At 46.2% G+C, this 19,249-nt stretch overlaps 1 protein-coding gene across 1 annotated transcript in view; it reads right to left on the reverse strand.

Moving 5' to 3' along the window:
• The window catches only part of LOC147018093 (E3 ubiquitin-protein ligase Hakai-like), a 59,336-nt gene that overhangs the window by 16,021 nt on the left and 24,066 nt on the right, over nt 1-19,249 (reverse strand). Inside the window, 2 exon segments of the mRNA XM_085897448.1 lie at nt 13,447-13,538; nt 13,740-13,898. Coding sequence (XP_085753574.1) covers nt 13,447-13,538; nt 13,740-13,898 — 251 coding nt within the window.

Genomic DNA, 19,249 nt, shown 5'->3' on the forward strand with positions numbered 1-19,249 from the left:
GAAGAAGTTTTTGAAGGTTTAACAAAAAAAAATAATAATAAAAATCAAAATCTGCCTGCCGAATCACGTGACTGACGACGTCATCAAATTTTTTTCTGTGGACCATTTTATCCCGAGATGACCCTCAAAATTTTTCATACTGATCAGATGTAGCGTTCCACAGATGCAATTACGTCATAAAAAATCAATCACACTATTCCCCATGAGGAGTACTTGCCATGTGCCAAGTTTCAATTTTTTCCCTTGGTGTGGTTTCAGAGATACAGAAGTCCAAAGTTTTTCCGTTTTTCCAACATGGCTGCCACACCACGTGACAAATGATGTAATTATTATCAATAAAACATTCTACATTAGTCACTCCGTTGGCGAAAATTTTGTCTCAATCAGGCAAGCGGTTGCGGCGAAAACCACAAAAGTTCTGTGCGGACAAACAAACAAATAAATGAAAAAAAAAATCACAGTGCGACAACTTGGCAAAACAGCACAAAGTGGAATGGCACTCAGTAGAGTGCACACCACCGCCAGGTGGAACAGTTCACGTTTTGTATCCCACTGATGGGCTGGATCCGAACCAAAATCCAATCCGCTTGTTCTTGTCACGTAAGCAACTCATCTACGGTACCTTGTTTTGTCACAACTCGTCCACAACTTTTTTAGATATAATGAATATATATATATATATATATATATATATATATATATATATATATATATATATATATATATATATATATATAAATAGTTTTTGGCCCTATCAGTTTTAGAAGTTAGGCCTGTGTTGACCTTTTGACTTTAAAATTAATAGGTGGTTGAATTCATTGACCTGATTTGCAAATGCTCTTCAAATTTCAAGTTAATTGGATTAAAATTGAGGATTTTAGAAATTTGGCCTATGTTGATCTTTTGGCCTACGGTAGCCTCAACAATAATAGGTGATTGAATTTAGTGACCTGATATGTAAATCCTTTTCAAATTTCAAGTCAATTGGATGAAAATTTGGCTCAAATTGCCCATTTGGCAAATTTTGACCTTTTGGCCTACGTTTACCTCAAAATTGATAGGTGATTGACTTTGATGACATATGCAAATGCTCTTCAAATTTCAAGTTAATTGAATGAAAAGTGAAGATTTTAGAAATTTGGCCTATGTTGACCTCAAAAATAATGGGTGGTTGAGTTCAGTGACCTGATATGCAAATGGTCTTGAAATTACAGGTCAACTGGATGAAAATTGAAGATTTTAGGAAATTTGGCCCAATTTGGCCGAAGTTGATCTCAACATTTATAGATGGTTGAATTCAGCGACCTGATTGGTACAGTAAATCCTTTTCAGATTTCAAGTCAATTGGATTAAAATTGACAATTTTAGAAACAATCTAATAATTTGGCCTATTTTGGGTTGACCTTATGGCCTATGTTGACCTCAAAAGTAATAGGTGGTTGAATTCATTGACCTGACACGCAAGTCCTGTTCAAATTTCAAGTCAATCGGATGAAATTTGAGGATTTTAGAAAATTTTCGCTCAAATTGGACCATTGGCCGATGTAGACCTTTTTGGTCGACCAAATTTCACGAAACTTCAATGCTTCAATCATGAAACCGTCACAGGGTCGGGTCCGTGACATTAATCTCAAAAAATTTCAGAACGGTCGGTTGAGCGGTTTAGGCTGGAGGCGAGTGGACAGACAAACAAACAAACAAACACACTGAGCCAAGCCGAGCCAAAATAGAAACGGAGGTGTCAAGTAACAAACTGACCCATATGCAACACCTTCTCCTCTGGCGAGGGTAATTCATATGCCTGGTGTTGGCTTAATGGTTCGGATGGTAAGCTTTGGATCCTTGGGTCCTGAGTTCAAATCCTGCTCAGCTATTGAATTAATACCAGGTGGGGTTAACTCGGCCTGTCATCCTTCCGAGGTTGGCAAAATGAGTGCCAGCTTGCTGGTATACTGTGTCGGAGTGGCGACCCGTCCAGGATTGTGCCCAATAGCCAAGGAGACTGCTTAAGCAGCACCAACACTCTGCACAGAGTATGCTCCCAATCTCCTCCTCAATGATGAAGAATCACTTAAAAAAATTAATAATTATCGTATCCGGATCTTCATTAAAATCGAATAAATTCGGCCTCATCACACACCAACATGCCCACCAAATTTCATCTGAATCAATGCACAATTTTTGAGATATGCTGCACACAGACAAACAAACAAGTGAGAAATCACTCATACGGCAACACTTGGCGAAACGGAACAGCACTCTGTAGAACACATACTTCTGCCAGGCTGAATAGTTTACATTTTGTATGCCACCGATAGGTCGGATCTGAACCCGGACCTTAACCGAAATTGAATCGGCTTGTTCTTGTCACCTTATCAACTCATCCACCTAGTTTTATCACAACTCGTCCACAAGTTTTTGAGATCTCATGCGATCCATAGTTTTTGTCCCCATCTCTCAGTGGTGAAGAATCACTTGAAAAATTCTCGCATCCGGCTCCGGATCTTCAGCAAAATTGAATAAATTCTTCGTTGTCACACACATTCAACATGTCCACCAAATTACATCCGGATCCGTCCACAACTTTTTGAGATATCCTGCCCACAGACAGACAAACAAAGAAGTACACAAATACAGACAGACAGAGGGGTGAAAACATAACCTCCTTCACCTTCGGTGGAAGAGGTAATAAAGGTTTATTGGGGTGGTGGAAAAGGGTGGTACTTCTGACTGATTCTGGACAACTTCAAGAGTACTAAACTTTCGGATTTTTATTAACAACGATTATTTCATTATTAAAATTGAAGTAAAACTGCACGGCATATCATGTTCTATGAACTCTCCAGTTTGTTTTTAATCATCACAAAGGACTATGTCAAGATGCAACAAAAACTAGAAAGAATCCCAAAATGCAAAGTCATTCCGCTTTGTCCTCGAACTAAGCTTGGTGAACACAACATGCTTGTGCATTTTATTCATTTGTGTTCTCCATACCCTCATCATGAAGTTTTGTTGAAGGTTTGATGACAAAGGCTTAGATGGTTAAAATAAAAAATAAAAATCAGACCACTGGACCAGTAGCATATCTGGGGCCTGGCCCAATGTTGTCACTCAAATTTGGTAGCACTCTGAATGGTGGGTCTGGAGAGGAAGGTTTTTGAAGTAATTTATGTGATTTTCCCAAAAGTTGAACAAATCGACCATTTTGACACTTCCGGTCACATGATCGGCATGACCTCCACAATTTAGCATCCCTGCCCTGGCTTAATGTTGAAACCCAAATTTGGTAGCATTCTGATTGGCGAGTGTGGAGAGGAAAGTTTTTGAAGAAATTTACGCAATTTTCCCAAACACTTATTGTCCACCATTTTGACTCACATCCAGTCCCAAGATTGGCATGACTTCGGCAATGTAACATCGCGACCCTGTTCTAATGTTACATCCCAAATTTGGAAGCATTCTGACTGGTGGGTCTGGAAGAGAAGATTTTTTTAAGGTATTAATGCGATTTTCCCAAAAGTTGACCAAGTCGGCCATTTTGACACTTCTAGTCATGTGATCAGCATGACCTGCAATTTAACATCCCTACCTTGGCCGAATGTTGCAACCCAAATTTAGTCGCATTCTGAATGGTGGATCAGAAGGTCAGGCCAGATTTGTATGTCAGGTAGGCCAGATCAGATCTGTGACTTGCTACAGGTATCATGTAAACCTGTACTAACCTGTTCCATGGTCGGGTTGTCGGGGACTAAACCGTCTTCCCCACCAGGTTTCCTGGTGAGGAGGGTGTTTAGATATGGACACTCAGCAGGATTAAAAACAAAAACCTGCCAAAGGGCGGAGGAGCTCATTGTGAGCCAACGGCCCTCCATATCTAGTGCCCATCTGTGTCTGCGTATGTCCTCCTGCAGTTGGGTTACTTCTTATTAGGAGGTTGGTGGCAGGATTTGCACTCTGGCCACCGTAAAACCCTTCATTCCGCAAAACACAAAAATGCAAACAAATCTGAAAACCCACTCCGTGGAAGTACCTCCTGTGCAGCTTCCCTTCGCAGGGCAGCTCACCGGATGACGGGATTGGGGCAAAGCCGTTGGGACCGCCAATCTTTGATGATAGGAGGGAAACCACGGGGTAACATTCCCAGGTCAGATTGTGGGAGAGTATGTCAGAGTGGTGCTGAGGTGTCGTCCACCAGACGGCTGTCTTCTTTGGTTAACCTGAGGCGGTCCCTTCGGGTGGGTGCCTGGAATGTCCTATCCCGAAGATAGGATGATCACCTGTTTCTGTCATTATCTGAGCTCAAGCATTTGGACATCAGTATTGCAGCACTTTCTGAGGTTCGGTGACCGGATTGCGGCGAGATCATGATGGGTGGTTACACCTACTATTGGTCTTGTCGCTCTGATGGTTACCATGCCCAAGGAGTTGCTGTACTTGTGTCCAATAACTGACTCCAATGATAATTGAGGTAACACTGGCGTATTATGAGACTAAGGATTCATCACTCCTTGGGTGTCATTTCGCTGGTCTCTGTTTATGGTCCGACTGAGGCGAGTGATCTCACCATGAAGGATGCATTCTATGCCACGCTCGAGTCTGTAGTTCATCAGTGCCCCAGACTGTGGTGTAGCCATGCTCACGGGGAGGGGCATGATGATGATGCATGATGGGCGTGATGGTGGAGGAGTGGCCGTGGGGTTCGGCGAGGGATATGAGGTGTGCACGCCGTCTGAGGCGTCGTAGTAATACTGGAGTCGGCCGGCTCGTGAGTGTACCGCGTACGGAATAAAGGAGAGCCGCGGGCACAGTACGCCCTGGCTCGCACTCGTGCAACACAGCCCGGCTCGACTGTTCCTCCGCTTCGTGTCTGCCTGCTAAGCATCTCCCAATCCAGTATAGTACAGTTGGCGAACGAGGACCTTCGAATCGACGTGTGTAAGGGCGGCAAATGACCCGTGCGGTTCCAGGCTACGGAGCCAAAGGTCTCGCCGGCGCGAACATGGCAAAGGGTCGGTGCATGGCAAACGTACGCGTGCCCGCCTTCGTCGGAATCGACTTCGGCCACGTCGAGTGGGCAACGTTCGTTCATTTGGTTCATTTTCTTGTTCGTTTTGTCGAGGATACGCGTTTCGGCTCGAACGCGGCGTTGGACGTCGCACAAGCTCTGGAGAATATCCGAGGTCTCGGTGGTCGGGACACAGCAGATGGTCTAGGGGTCATCGCGATGGGCCAGGCACGCACGGCCATGCGCACGGTCTGCGGCGCGGGTCGTGGGCGAGCGTGGCAATGCAATCACTCGGACGGCGGTCTGGGCTCTCGAGGTCGTCTACGGTGTGTGGGCCGAGGGTCATCGCCCATTGTTGCGTTCATAGATGGCGGTGTGCGAGGCGATCCTTCCGTCCCGCGTCGAAACCTGCTTGCGATTGATCCGGAAATGACAAGATCAGTGGCAGGGGGGGGGAAGTGAGCGAGGCACGGATCGGGTGTCGAGTTGAGTCCACTCGTGCTGGCCGCGCATCGCATTCGGCTGTGCCGTGCAAATTCACGGCAGAGGAGCATCCGGCACGGTTCAGAGATCATTTTATTTCTGGTCTGCGAGCAGCCATTGACATTGTCTGCGAGCAGCCATTGACCGACATCACATTCGACTCGGCGATCGCGACTGTTTCATCTGTCGAGCAGACACCGGTGACCGCGCAAGTCCGCGCGATGGCTCAAGTGCCGCAGGGTGCTCGCACGCCTAGCGGTGCGGGACGAGAGCGCGCACCGCAGCACGGTCGCACCGGGAGCGAAGGGGCACCGCAGCACGGTCGCACCGGGAGCGAAGGGGCACCGCAGCACGACCCCAGTGACCTGGAGATCAGCCTGCAGCCGGGGCATGATGATGCCGGCGAGCCGGAGCAGGAGCCGGGCTCGGCGAGCCGGACCCTTTTGGGTCGGAACGGGTTCCGGTTCGTGCCTCCAGATGTGCCAGTGCTCTCTTCGAGACCTTCGTCGAATACCGAGGGCGAGGCGCTGGCGGCGGGGGCCGCGTCGAGCGGCGAGAGCCATATCAGCTTTCGCGATGAGTTCCCGCGCTTCGTTCGCGATGAGTTCCCGCGCTTCGGCAGGGTTCGTGAGGCAATGCGCATCGGTGTGGTTCAGGCAGCTTCAACAGGTGGCGGTGGGCCCGTGGCGTTAAAGGGAGTCGCGAGTCGCAGCATCAAGTCGACAACCAAGAAGCGGACTCGTGATGTGGGTTGTGGGTTGTTGTTCATGGCATATGTGTTTTTCCTTGCTCTAGTGATGCAGTTTAACGTTGTTGAAATAAATGCCAGCAGTTCTCATATAAAAGTGGATGTGGCGGAGATCAGTCAATGGGAGTTGGATTATGGTCAATGTGATGTGGGGGCGAATAAAGAAGGTTTGTTAGCCTCCAGTTGCTCCAGGCCGCAGGTAATTGCTTTGTCATGTGCTGGGATTTTATCAAAAAAGCGCGCTGTACGGAAAAATGAATTTACGATGCTTCGAATGTTATTCGTAATGATTTATAACGAGCCTATGATTGCAGTGTGGTTTAAATGGAGTTGCTCCTGTCTAGCGGCCGTGTGGGTCTCGGAGATCGACTCGGCACCAAGACTGGTGCCCTGGTCTGCGTTACCTCCACCTCTGATTGCGAGCACAACTCGCTGTGTTCGCTCAAGGCCGTTGGGACGGGCGTTGGCGTCTCGACTGATGGTGGTGCGTGAGTTGTTTTGGCGCATTAAATGCATGCAGCCAGCAGCGCTGTTCAGCGCCCCCGGCCAAGGTCTAAGGCTGGCGCCACGGCTTCCAGATAGCGGGCTGCCGGCCTCGGGATGTTTATCTACGTCGGGGGTGCCGGGGGGGAGGGGGCCGGAGGCGTTTGATGGGGCCGGAGGAGGTTAGCTCGAGAGGTCGTTACGACCTTGGCCAGGGTCATGTCAGCATGGGCCACCTGGGGGGGGGGGCGTTTTTGCTGCATAATGCCGCTGTGCTTCTCATTTTGCTGCTTCATATCGGTAACGCGGTCAGACCTGACCTTTGCTGCTCCACTCGTCAGACGACACATTATATAATGTGGTGTGTTATTATACTTTGTTATTTTCATTTTATTTCCATGATTATTATACGAAATCCTTCGTGTTCTGCATGCTTCTTATAATACTGATCATTTAATAATCATACTTTTAGGAGGGAGGAGTGTGGTGTAGCCATGCTCACGGGGAGGGGCATGATGATGATGCATGATGGGCGTGATGGTGGAGGAGTGGCCGTGGGGTTCGGCGAGGGATATGAGGTGTGCACGCCGTCTGAGGCGTCGTAGTAATACTGGAGTCGGCCGGCTCGTGAGTGTACCGCGTACGGAATAAAGGAGAGCCGCGGGCACAGTACGCCCTGGCTCGCACTCGTGCAACACAGCCCGGCTCGACTGTTCCTCCGCTTCGTGTCTGCCTGCTAAGCATCTCCCAATCCAGTATAGTACACAGACGAGATACACTTCTAGTCTTGGGGGATTTCAATGCATCGACTGGAACTGATATGGATGGTTATGAGACGTGTGTTGGTCCCCATTGGTCAGCAACTGTGAAACCAAAATCGCACCAAGTTCCTTGACTTTGCAAGAAGTCATGGACTTAGGGTGGCCGGTTCATGGGTTCAGCATGCACAAGCTCATCGCTGGACTTGGTATTCCAACGCTGGAGGTGTGGCAAAGGAGATTGACCATGTCCTCGTTGATGGTCGTTGGAGGATGATCCAGAACTGCAGGGTCTACAGGAGTGCTCAGTTCCTCAATACTGACCACCAGCTTGTTGTAGCAACTCTTAAGCTGCACCTCAAATCCAGGAGAATGGTACCATCCCAGCCGAAGCTGGATGTTGGCAAGCTCAAGGATGAGAGGGTAGCTAAGGAGTTTGCGAACAAGCTGAGTGGAGATTTGGGGGTCTGGGTGCTTTGGGAGGTCCTGAAGAGTTGTGGAGCGCCTTCAAGGCCACCGTCCTTGATGTTGCCGGTGGATGTCATGGAACTCACCGTGAGCAAAGAAGAATTTTGACTCTCAAGGGACACTGGATACCATTGACCAGACTCGCAGGGCCAGGCTGAATGGAAGAGCTGAGCTGTTCAGGGAGCTGAGGCGTAAAACTGTACGTGTGCTAAGGGTGGATAAGGAGGCCTATGCGCGAGGAATCTGTGAGGGGGTGGAGCATCACCTGTGGTCAAGTGATTCTTGTCCTGCTTACAGGGGAATTCGCGCATTGCGTTCATCCAAGGCCATTCCACGGTGTAATGCAGTTAGAGCAGAGGGTGGTAGGCTCTTGACAGAGGAGTCTGAAGTGAAGGCCCGCTGGGCCGGTTACTTTGAGCGGTTGTACCAGGCTGATCCAACAGCTGTCGAGTTGGACACCAGTGGTGTTACACTCCCTGTTGCTGACCCTCCAATCAACTGTGGTTCACCTTCGTTTGTGGAAAGGCAGGCTGCGGTGAACCGGTTGAAATGGAGTAAAGCTCTAGGGATCTGTGGCATCCATGCTGAACTTCTCAAGGCTGGTGGAAATGCTGTACTCGTGTCATTGCATGCAGTTCTGTGCTCCGCCTGGAACACAGGCATCATCGCAACTCACTGGAAGAGGGGGGCCTTGTTGTCCCTCTGGAAAGGGAAGGGTGATCGCCAAGGCTGCAACGACCACCGAGGGGTGACGCTGCTCTCAGTGCCGGGTAAGTTCTTTGCTTGGATAATTCTTGATAGGGTTCGCCACCATCTGCTTGAGCACCAGCGTCCAGAGCAGTCAAGCTACACCAAAGAGGTCAACGATTGACCGTATCCTTGCTCTTCGGGTCCTCACCGAACACAGATGAGAGTGTCGGCAGGGGCTGCTTGCAGCCAATGTTGATCTCTGTAAAGCGTTCGATTCAGGGAATCGGGCTGCCCTCTGGAGGATTCTTGATCTTCGTGGGGTGCCACCAAAACTTATCGATCTAATGTCTGAACTCTACTCTGGTACTGAGAGTGCTGTGAGATGTGGTGGTACCATGTCTGACTTATTTGCAGTTGTTACTGGAGTTCATCAGGGGTGTGTACTGGCCCCCACACTTTTCAGCACTTGTATGGACAAGATTCTCGGGAGGATGTCGGAGAGATCAAGCTGTGGTGCATGTTTGGAATGTCAATATCTCTGACCTTGATTTCGCAGATGATGCAGTCATCTTTGCGGAGACTTTAGATATCCTTTCGCGGGCCCTCAAGGTGCTGAATGAGAAGTCGGAGCCGCTGCGATTACGGGTTTCTTGGGTCAAAACTAAGATCCAGGCTTTCAATGACATCTTGGATGCTGCTGTCCTGTCTGTGCCTGTTTGTGGTGAGCATGTTGAGGTCGTGGAGAGATTCACTTACCTTGGCAGTGATATTCATATCTCTACTGGCTGTGAGTCAGAGGTCAATAGACGTCTTGGTCGGGCCTGGGGAGTCATGGATTCACTGGATAATGGTGTGTGGCACTTCCGGTAACTGTGCGGGAGGACGAAAGTCCGAGTCTTCAGGTCCTTGGTACTTCCAGTCTTGTTCTATGGATGTGAGACTTGGACTCTGACGAAGGATCTGAGACGTAGACTTAATTCCTTTGGTACCAGATCTCTTCGGAGAATCCTTGGCTATGGCTGGTTGGACTTTGTGTCCAACGATCGGTTGCTGAGAGAGACTCAAATGAGATTTGTTACCTGCATCGTCTGTAAGCGTCAGCTGCGGCTGCATGGACATGTGGCTCGTTTTCCTAATGCCGATCCTGTACACCAGATTCTCTCAGCGAGGGAGTCTCGTGAGTGGAGGAGGCCAGTGGGCCGACCACATGCCTCGTGGTTGCAGCAGGTTGATCGGTATCTCAAGGAGATGGGGATGGGCCAGGCATTTGCCAGGGGGATGGCCAGACGGAGGCCCTGGAGTACCGGCGGAAGATGGACGCAGCGACGCGCTGCTCTGGCGCATGCTCCCATACCTGACCTGACCTGTTCTGATGGTTAACATGCCCAAGGAGTTGCTGTAGCTGTGTCTAATAAGCTATCTCCACTGATAATTGAGGTAATATCGGTCAACGAGTGGATTGCGAGACTATGGCTTCGTCACACCTTGGGTGTCATTTCCCTGGTCTTTGTTTTTGCTCCGACTGAGGGGAGTGATCTCAATGTGAAGGACGCATTCTACGCCACGCTCGAGTCTGTGGTTAATCAGTGCCCCAAGCGAGATACTCTTTTTGTCTTGCGGGATTTCAGTGCAGACTGCAACTGATAGGGATGGCTCTGAGACATGTGTTGGTCATCATAGGTCTGGAACTGTGAACCAGAATAGCACTAAGTTCCTTGACTTTGCAAGAAATCATGGACTTAGGGCGGCTGGTTCATGGTTTCAGCATCCACAGGCTCATAACTGGACTTGGTATTCCAACACTGGTGGTGTGGCAAAGGAGATTGACCATGTGCTCGTTAATGATCGCTGAAGAATGATCCAGAACTGCAGGGTCTACCTGAGTGCTCAATTCCTCAATACCGACCACAGGCTTGTGGTGGTAACTCTGAAGTTGCAGCTGAAATCCAGGAGAATGGTACCATCCTAGCCTCGGCTGGATGTTGAAAAGCTCAAGGAAGAGAGGGAAGCTGAGGAGTTTGCGAACAGGCTGAGTGGGAAGTGGGAATTTGGGGAGTGTGGGTGCTTTGGGAATCCTGAAGCGTTGTGGAGTGCCTTCAAGACCACCATCCTTGATGTTGCCGGTGGATGTCGTGGAACTCACCGTCGAGCGAAGAGAAATTTTGTCTCTCAAGGGACACTGGATACCATTGATCAGAGTCGCAGGTCCAGGCTGAATGGCAGAGCTGAGCTGTTCAGGAAGCTGAGGCGTAAAACTGCACGTGTGCTCAGGGTGCATAAGAAGAGCGATCCTTTTTGCAAGAAGGCTGGGCCGCAACACGCGGTCCGCCCAATGAGAGCAGGCCACGCACGAGTGGACCACGCCCGAGAAGGAGGACGAAGGAAAAAAAACAAAAAAAAAAAACAGGACAAATAATTGCGCCCCGTCTGCTCGAGCGCGTGGTCTGATCCCATCTTGTTGGCGCTGGTCTGGTTCTCGGATCCCATCTCTCGATGCTGGTCTGGTCTGCTCGACGCTGGTCTAGCCTCATCTCGTCGCTGGCGCTGGTCTGCGTCTCGCTGCCCTGATCAGTCTTCTGGCGACTGGAGCTCCGGGAAGTTGTGGACATCCAGCCGCGCGCTCGCGGCCAGGTAGCCAGCCACGTTCTCGTCCCTCAGCTCGACTTCCCTCCGAGATGAAGGAATAATAAAGACCCTTGAGGTCCATCTCTTTTCTTTGGGTGTGTGTCTGTGTGCGGGCCTGTCTTGTCGAAGTAGAACTTGTTAAGTGCTTTTGCTGTAAATTATTTCCATCCTTTGTAGTCGGTTTAACTCTGCCCTTTAAATATACCTTCCCTACCTATTGTAAATAAATATCCTATTGTTGAATGTTTCAGCTCGTCCTCGTCCTTTCCTTTATTGGTTTAGCACGGTGCGTGTTGGGTGATTAAAAAGGCCGTTGCTGCTGCTGTTGTTGTGCATTTGGACCAACGGGACCTCGGTAACCATCCACTCTGGTTACGCACGGGTCGAGCACGGAAAAGGCTCGTCCCATTCGAGCTCCTTCGAGGGTATGAATTCCTCGGTAGCTCGCCACATGGGCCTCGAGGTATTTTGAAGATGGCCAATAACCCTGTACCACATGGTTGAATTATTGACGATTCACAGTCCTGTAAGGGACCCGTACCTTCGGAGTTATCCGAGGGTAACGATCTGAATTCCGGGTGTTCGGTGGAGTCGACTCTGCTGCTCCAACTAGCGGTTGTACTCGCAGCCGATACCCGGCCCACAACAGTATGGAATGGATGTCAGAGAGATGAAGCTGCGGCGCATTGTTTTTGGGAATGTCAAGATCTCTGACCTTGATTTCGCAAATGATGCAGTCACCTTTGTGTGCGAAGACTCGAGATATCCTTTTGGGGGCTCTCAAGGTGCTGAATGAGGAGTCAGAGCTGCTGGGATTATGGGTTTCCTGGGTCAAAACAAAGATCCAAGCTTTCAATGACATCTTGGATGCTGCTCTCATGTCTGTACCTGTTTGTGGCAAGGATGTTGAGGTCACAGAGAGATTCACTTACCTGTTTCACTTAGATGTTCATGTCTCTGCTGGCTGGGAGACAGAGGTCTATAGACGTCTGGGTCAGGCCTGGGGAGTGACGGATTCACTGGATCATGGGGTGTGGTGCTGCCGGTACCTGCGGGAGGACCAAAGTCTGAGTCTTCAGGCACTTGGTGCTTCCAAGTCTTGCTCTACGAATGTGAGACTTGGACTCTGACCAGGAATCTGAGACGGCGACTTAATTCCCTTGGTACCAGGTCTCTTCGGAGAATCCTTGGCTATCGCTGGTCGGACTTTGTGTTGAACGAACAGTTGCTAAGAGAGACTCAAATGAGATTTGTTACCTGCATAGTTTATGAGCAGCAGTTGCGGCTGTATGGACAGGTGGCTCATTTTCCTGACGCTGAACCTGTTCAACAGATTCTCTCAGCGAGGGAGTCTCGTGAGTGGAGGAGGCCAATGGGCCAACCGCGTGCCTCATGGTTGCACCAGGTTGATCAGCATCTCAAGGAGATGGGGATGGGCCAGGCATCTGCCTGTGGGATGGCCAGACGGAGGCCCCTGAAGTACCGGCGAAAAGTGGATGCAGCGAAGCGCTGCTCCGGCACATACTCCCATATCTGACCTGACTTATTTTGGGCACAGTATTCGTTGCTGTAACCAGTGTGAAATCTAAAGGCCAGCTATCCCGCCAAATAATCCAAAACACCCACAACTCTCACTCTTACTCTTACCTGCAGACTTATTTTACCTTAATTATTTTGTATATTATATTTCCACCCATTCCACAGTGCCTCACAGTATGTGAGCAGGCAGCCTCTGTTGAAACAAATGAAAGTAGACGAAACAAACGCACAGATTACAGTGGGCTGAATTATCACATATCAAATGTAATGAACTTTCAATTGAGTTTTCAAAATTCAATTGAGCCCACCCCCCCCTCCACACACTACCACACACACACCACCGAGCCTCTCGGGCTGTAATCTCTTGCCAACTCCCCCACAAACGTCTTTCACAAAAACGCATCTTGTTGTCAGTGCTTTAATTTCTCTTTTGTAAAACATGCTTGTCTCGGAAAGCATGGTTTCCAAATAAATTTTCATTAAAAATTTCCAAATTCCAAATAATTTAATGATGTGGATCATTAAATTAAGTTTCCAGTGTTTTCATCACGAGTAAGCATCTTCCTTGTTTAAAATCCAGTTCAACATCTCAAAAAAGACAAAGGAGCTAGATACATGTGGAGAGTTGAAAATTTTGATGAACAAACCTTGCAGTTCCAGATTATTCGTAAAGGCTTGTCATGATCAGCACCAAAATCATCATGCTGGAAACCATTGTCTCCAAAACCCACAGAAACCTCTGCGAAGAAACAGCAAGCAAGATCAGCTTTATGGATCACAACTACACAGCAGAAAGAAACCTAGTGAAAACCAATGCTGCAATTTAATCAAATAGATAATGCAAAGGTATGGGGTTAGTGTTACTCCCTTTGAGAAATTTTCTGATAACCGTGCACATGCCAAATCAGCAAGACATCATCCTGCAAAAGCAAAAACTCACCACGTTCAGAGGTGGTATTGTGGGCTTTATATTTTTTCCAAGGGTGGGTGCCAACACGGAGAGCTCCAGGACGCTCCGATATCAACTTAATTGGGATGGATCGACGAACATCTGCGCTGCCCATCAACACTGATCCAGCCTCACCTTCCAGATCATTGTCTGGAGGGGTGGGGGGGGGGAAGGGGTTCACTATGTTAAAAATAGCACCACAAAGTGGGCGTAACCCCTCAGCCCCTTGACGCAAACCAATTTCAAGATGTTGGCCATATTGAAAATCACAGCACGCCCATTTTCGAAAGGAACCTTCCTCTACTCAACCCCAACACACCCAGCAAAAATAGATTTAATCGGTCAAGGCGTTCTCCTCGAAATTGACGGAAACCAATTCCAAGATGGCTGCCGTGGCGGCCACAGTGAAAATCGCAGCATGCCCATTTTGGAAAGGAACCTTCCTCTACTCAACCCCATTATACCTCACCAGAATAAAATCAATGTGTAAAGCCGTTCTCAAGTTATTGTCCGGAAACCAAATTCAAGATGGCTGCCATGGAGGCCACATTGAAAATCGCAGCATGCCCATTTTCGAAAGGAACCTTCCTCTACCCAGCCCCAACACACACTGCAAAAATGGATTTAATCGGACAAGGCGTTCTCCTGGAAATTGACGGAAACCAAAAGTTGACAGACGGACGCCCGCCCGGACGGACGCCCGGACAACGCCTTTGACGACAATACCCCTTAAGCCAATTTGGGCTGAGGGGTAAAAAGCTGAGTAAAAAAATCATTCTTCATGTAAACGTATCTTGGACCAGAATTTAATTACGAACTTGGCCGGTCAGTTCCCTAATTTTGAAGTTATGGTTATACTGTTGAAGCAAGGTCCCTGCCCACGAGACACCAGCATCCTTACAGCAGGAATAATTCACTAACTTCAGGATGTCTCAGGTGTATTCCATTATGATTTGTAATACAGGATTCCACCAGGTGGCACTATACTATACACATTTACACGGAGACAAATGGCATCCTCACAATACCCTGAGCTCCAGGGATTTTGATTTTTTTAATTTTATTATCTATCTATAATTCTAGCAGTGTGTGTGTGTGTGTGTGTGTGTGTGTGTGTGTGTGTGTGTGTGTGTGTGTGTGTGTGTGTGTGTGTGTGTGTGTGTGTGTGTGTGTGACCACTGTTTCTCGACAACCACTGGTCCGATCTAATTGAAACTTGCCAGGTATATTTCTGGGGCCCTGTGGATGTGCCTTTTCAAGGTTTGACATTAATCGGACAAGTGCTCCCCAAGTTATGGCCATTTATTTACCAACCAATGACAGGACACGGTGCTGCGTAGGCGTAGCTGATGGGGAAGAGAACCTCAGCCGCGTTCCCCATTACGGGTTACAACGTACGGACTTCCGGATAGTGATGATTTAGTGTATTCTAATAATTTCTCGATTTGTTCTGCGCATTTATAGAAAAACACAATGCCCCAATCCAGTTGTCATTTACGACTGCGAAGGAACAGCCTGTCCTGTTTGAAAAAAGAAAAAAAAAATTTTTTGCACATAGGTTTTTTTTTCTTTTCTTTTTTTTTTCTCTTCTCTTCTCTTTGTGCTTTTCCTTGCGATGACATTGCAAAAAGGCAAAATACGTTGGCGCAAATTGAATCATTGGCCATTAAAACTAAATTGCGATAATCGTAACTGCGATACGCGAACTTCCGGACAGTGAAGATTTAACTTCCGGACTTCCGGATAGTGATGACACTGTATTCTCTCGACTTACTATATTCTTTCTTTCTCGATTTCTGTACTTTCTCGATTTTCTGAAACACAAGGCCCCAATCCAGTCGTCGTTTACTACAGCGAAGGAACGAAGCTGCGCGTCGTGCACGCACAATGGAATCTAACAAAGCACGGGCTGCTCGCTTTACACAAGACGCTATGCGCGTGACAAGGCGTCGTGCAGCTGAAATGGATGAAGAACGAAACGGATATCCATTTTGCATTCGATCGAATCACTTGTCGATCCTACATTGATGCGTTTTTTTTTTTTTTAAACGTACGGCCACACACGTACGGGCACGAGAGAGCGAAGGAATGGCCTGTGTGGTTGTTGTTTCTGGCATGCGGTTTGAAAGATTTTTTTCTATTTTTTTGCACGTCTGGCCACGCACGTACGGGCACGTACTAGTATTTTTAAACTGCCTAAAACCTTCCAGATCACAACCACCAGTTTTTCAAATAATTCTGTCCAGTGGTTCAGTACACAGAAGTCAAGCAAACACAGACACTTCAATAGGACTATATATGTATATGTATATATATATATATATATATATATATATATATATATATATATATATATATATATATATATATATATATATATATATATATATATATATATATATGGAGCTGCAAAAGTAGGTATACAGTTATGAAAAACAAAACGTGCACACAAAATTACGAAAATAAATATATTAAAAATGGTAATAATGATTTTAATGAATTAAATGAATTCTAGTATTAAATGAATCCAAGCACCACTATTATAATACTGGTATAATCCTTACTGTATACCTACTTTTGCAGCCCCTGTATATATATATATATATATATATATATATATATATATATATATATATATATATATATATATATATATATATATATATATATATATATATATATATATATATATATATATATACATGAGGCGCCACGTGGAATGATGCAAGGGCCACATCGGCCATTTTGGAGTTAATGCTATATAGCACTATTTTAACCGTTCCACTATCATCATCATATCATTAAAAAGTCGCTTACATCACTCCTCCTCACCGAGCCTCATATATACATATATATAGATATAAATAAAAAATATATTGTTGTGGAAATGACTCCTGCTAGGATAAAGATGCTTAATATAGCATAGTTATTTCCGTAAAGTGAATGTCTCGCATATGGGAAAAGGAATTTATTGTGAAATTAGATATGCATCGCTTATGTAATAGTCTACCCATCCCCATGTCTGTTTCTAAAATTATCCAACCCATTTTAACCTATTTATTAATGTTTTACCCTTTGAAATATGTCCGAAATGTCCTTTACAAGACGTCACGATGCAATAAGATTCACAACTGCAACAAAATTTGCAGGGAGGGCAGGGGAATTCCATGTCAAGTGTACACACCCTCCCGACACCAATACCTCATTTTATCCCCATATGTTGATCATTTATTCACTTGGGTGAAAAAACTCAAAATACCAACTTTTAGACCTGTGGGCTCATTCTAGCCCCCCCCTCCAAATTTGGGTGCCCCCGGTTGACCCACAATCTTCCAGTGGCCATATCACAGGTTGTAGTGGTCCGATTTGGATGATCTTGGTTTCAAAATGCTCGTAAAAGCGAGATCTTTCGAATCGCGTAAAGTAAAATCACTCTGAAAAAGTAATTCAAAAAGTTATAGTTTGGGGCGCCCTTTGACCTTGGCCCCCCGCCCCCCAGCCAAACTGATGATCCCAACTTTTTTCGTGTGAGAATACCCCTTCATATACTCCAACACCTCAGCATAAATTAAAATGGGATCTCAATGGGTTCAAGTGTGATGATGGTTTTATTGTTCGAGGTCCACATATCACTAATTCTTGATTCGACATTGGGCGACGTTTGCCGTCGTCGTTCCAATGACGTCACTTGCTGGCAGGCGACTTTATGTCTGAAATTGACAATCATCTCTGGACTATTACATATATATATATATATATATATATATATATATATATATATATATATATATATATATATATATATATATATATATATATATATTGCATCATTTGAGAAAAATTATTCTGCCTATTGTGTCTATTGATTGTTAAGTGTACATTTTTTGTATAACCATCATCGAATTAAGTTATAAATGGGATAATCTCAGTTTTTGCATATTTTGCAGTAAGCATGGTGACTGAAGATCGAAAGGAGCTCCGAAAATACTGTTGCGATCCGTTCAGCTGCCATAAAACGAAACAATGAAAAGATCTTCACAATGTATCAAATGATATGTTGATGAAATTTTCTTCAAAGGTGAGAATTGACAGACTTTGGACTTCGTGCAGAAAAAAAAACGTTCTCAGTTGTCACCAGAGCATATTGAAGAATCATCTTCGACCAGTTCAAAATTATCATCAGAAGGTGTTCTCGAAGGCATTGCAGAATCTATTTCGACAGATGAGGACGAGGAGGTTTTTGAGCGAGAAGCAGAAGTTGACCTATTAAACCAGTCGTTATCCATGATAGGCGAAAGCCCATTCGACAAACGAAAGGCGGAAAGGAACCCAGGGTACGTTCCTGAAACGCGAAGTAAAGTGGAATATTCTGTGGGAAAGAAATTATAACGAGTTGCTGGACCAAGCACTGTGGAGAAAACAGAAAATACAGCGTCAAAATGTGATGAAAACTGCATGCCAGAGGTGATCAAAAGCCTGAAAGAAAAATACGTTGTTTCGAGCCGTTCAGAGCAAGTACGTATACTGACAATATTTGCTAGGAATATGAGCATCAGAGGGATGATGGATGAGTGAATTCAGTTGCTCCCAATGAATGGCTGTGCAAACCAAAAATTTAGAGAAAGAAAATGGTATGCTATAGTCTCCAAATCCCAAACAGGGTAAAATATTGCCTGATGAAGTGAAATCCGCCGTAACCGAATTTTACCGAAGTGATGAAGTCAGCCGAATAATGCCGGGAAAAAAGGACTGTGTGGTGGTCAGGAATGAACATGGAAAACACAAAATTCAAATGCGCCTGGTACTAAACAATCTCAAGGAACTGTTCCAGAAATTCAAAGAGAAGAACCCTGGCTTGAAAGTTGGATTCGCGAAGTTTGCCATGCTCCGTCCCTCGGTATGTACGATACATCAAAATGTGAAACTCATGATGTTTGGTTCCAAACTGTCACAGATATCCGAACTTCCTCGCTATCATCATGTGATAACACGCATAGTTTGTAACCCAACACAACCGGCATGTTATTTCAGAACTTGTGAAAGTTGCCCATCAATTGAAAACTTCAAAACCGAGCTACTGAGTGCTTATGAACTAGATGATATTGATGAAATTCAGTTTAAACGGTGGACATCCACCAACAGATCTGAACTGAGCTCCATGGTCCTGCCTTTGGAAGAATTCTTTAATCAATTCTGTGAACGCGCGGTGAAATTAGTGAGACACGACTTCATTGCCAAGGCCCAATCTCAGTTTCTGAAAAATAAGAAAGACGAAATCGGTGAAGGAGAATTTGTCATTATTGGAGACTTCTCAGAGAACTATTCGTTTGTCGTACAAGATGCGGCCCAAGGATTCCATTGGAACTGCTCTCAAGCAACAATTCACTCCTGGGTTTACTATTTCAAATTGGACGATGGCAAATTAAACCATGATTCGTTCACGATTATATCAGAATGCAATACTCACGACGTTGTCTCAGTCCACCTCTTCCAAAGAATGC

Source organism: Eptatretus burgeri, chromosome 10, assembly GCF_056783735.1.
Source record: "Eptatretus burgeri isolate ZD-2024b chromosome 10, Ebu_testis_v1, whole genome shotgun sequence".
Classification (NCBI taxonomy): Eukaryota; Metazoa; Chordata; class Myxini; order Myxiniformes; family Myxinidae; genus Eptatretus; species Eptatretus burgeri.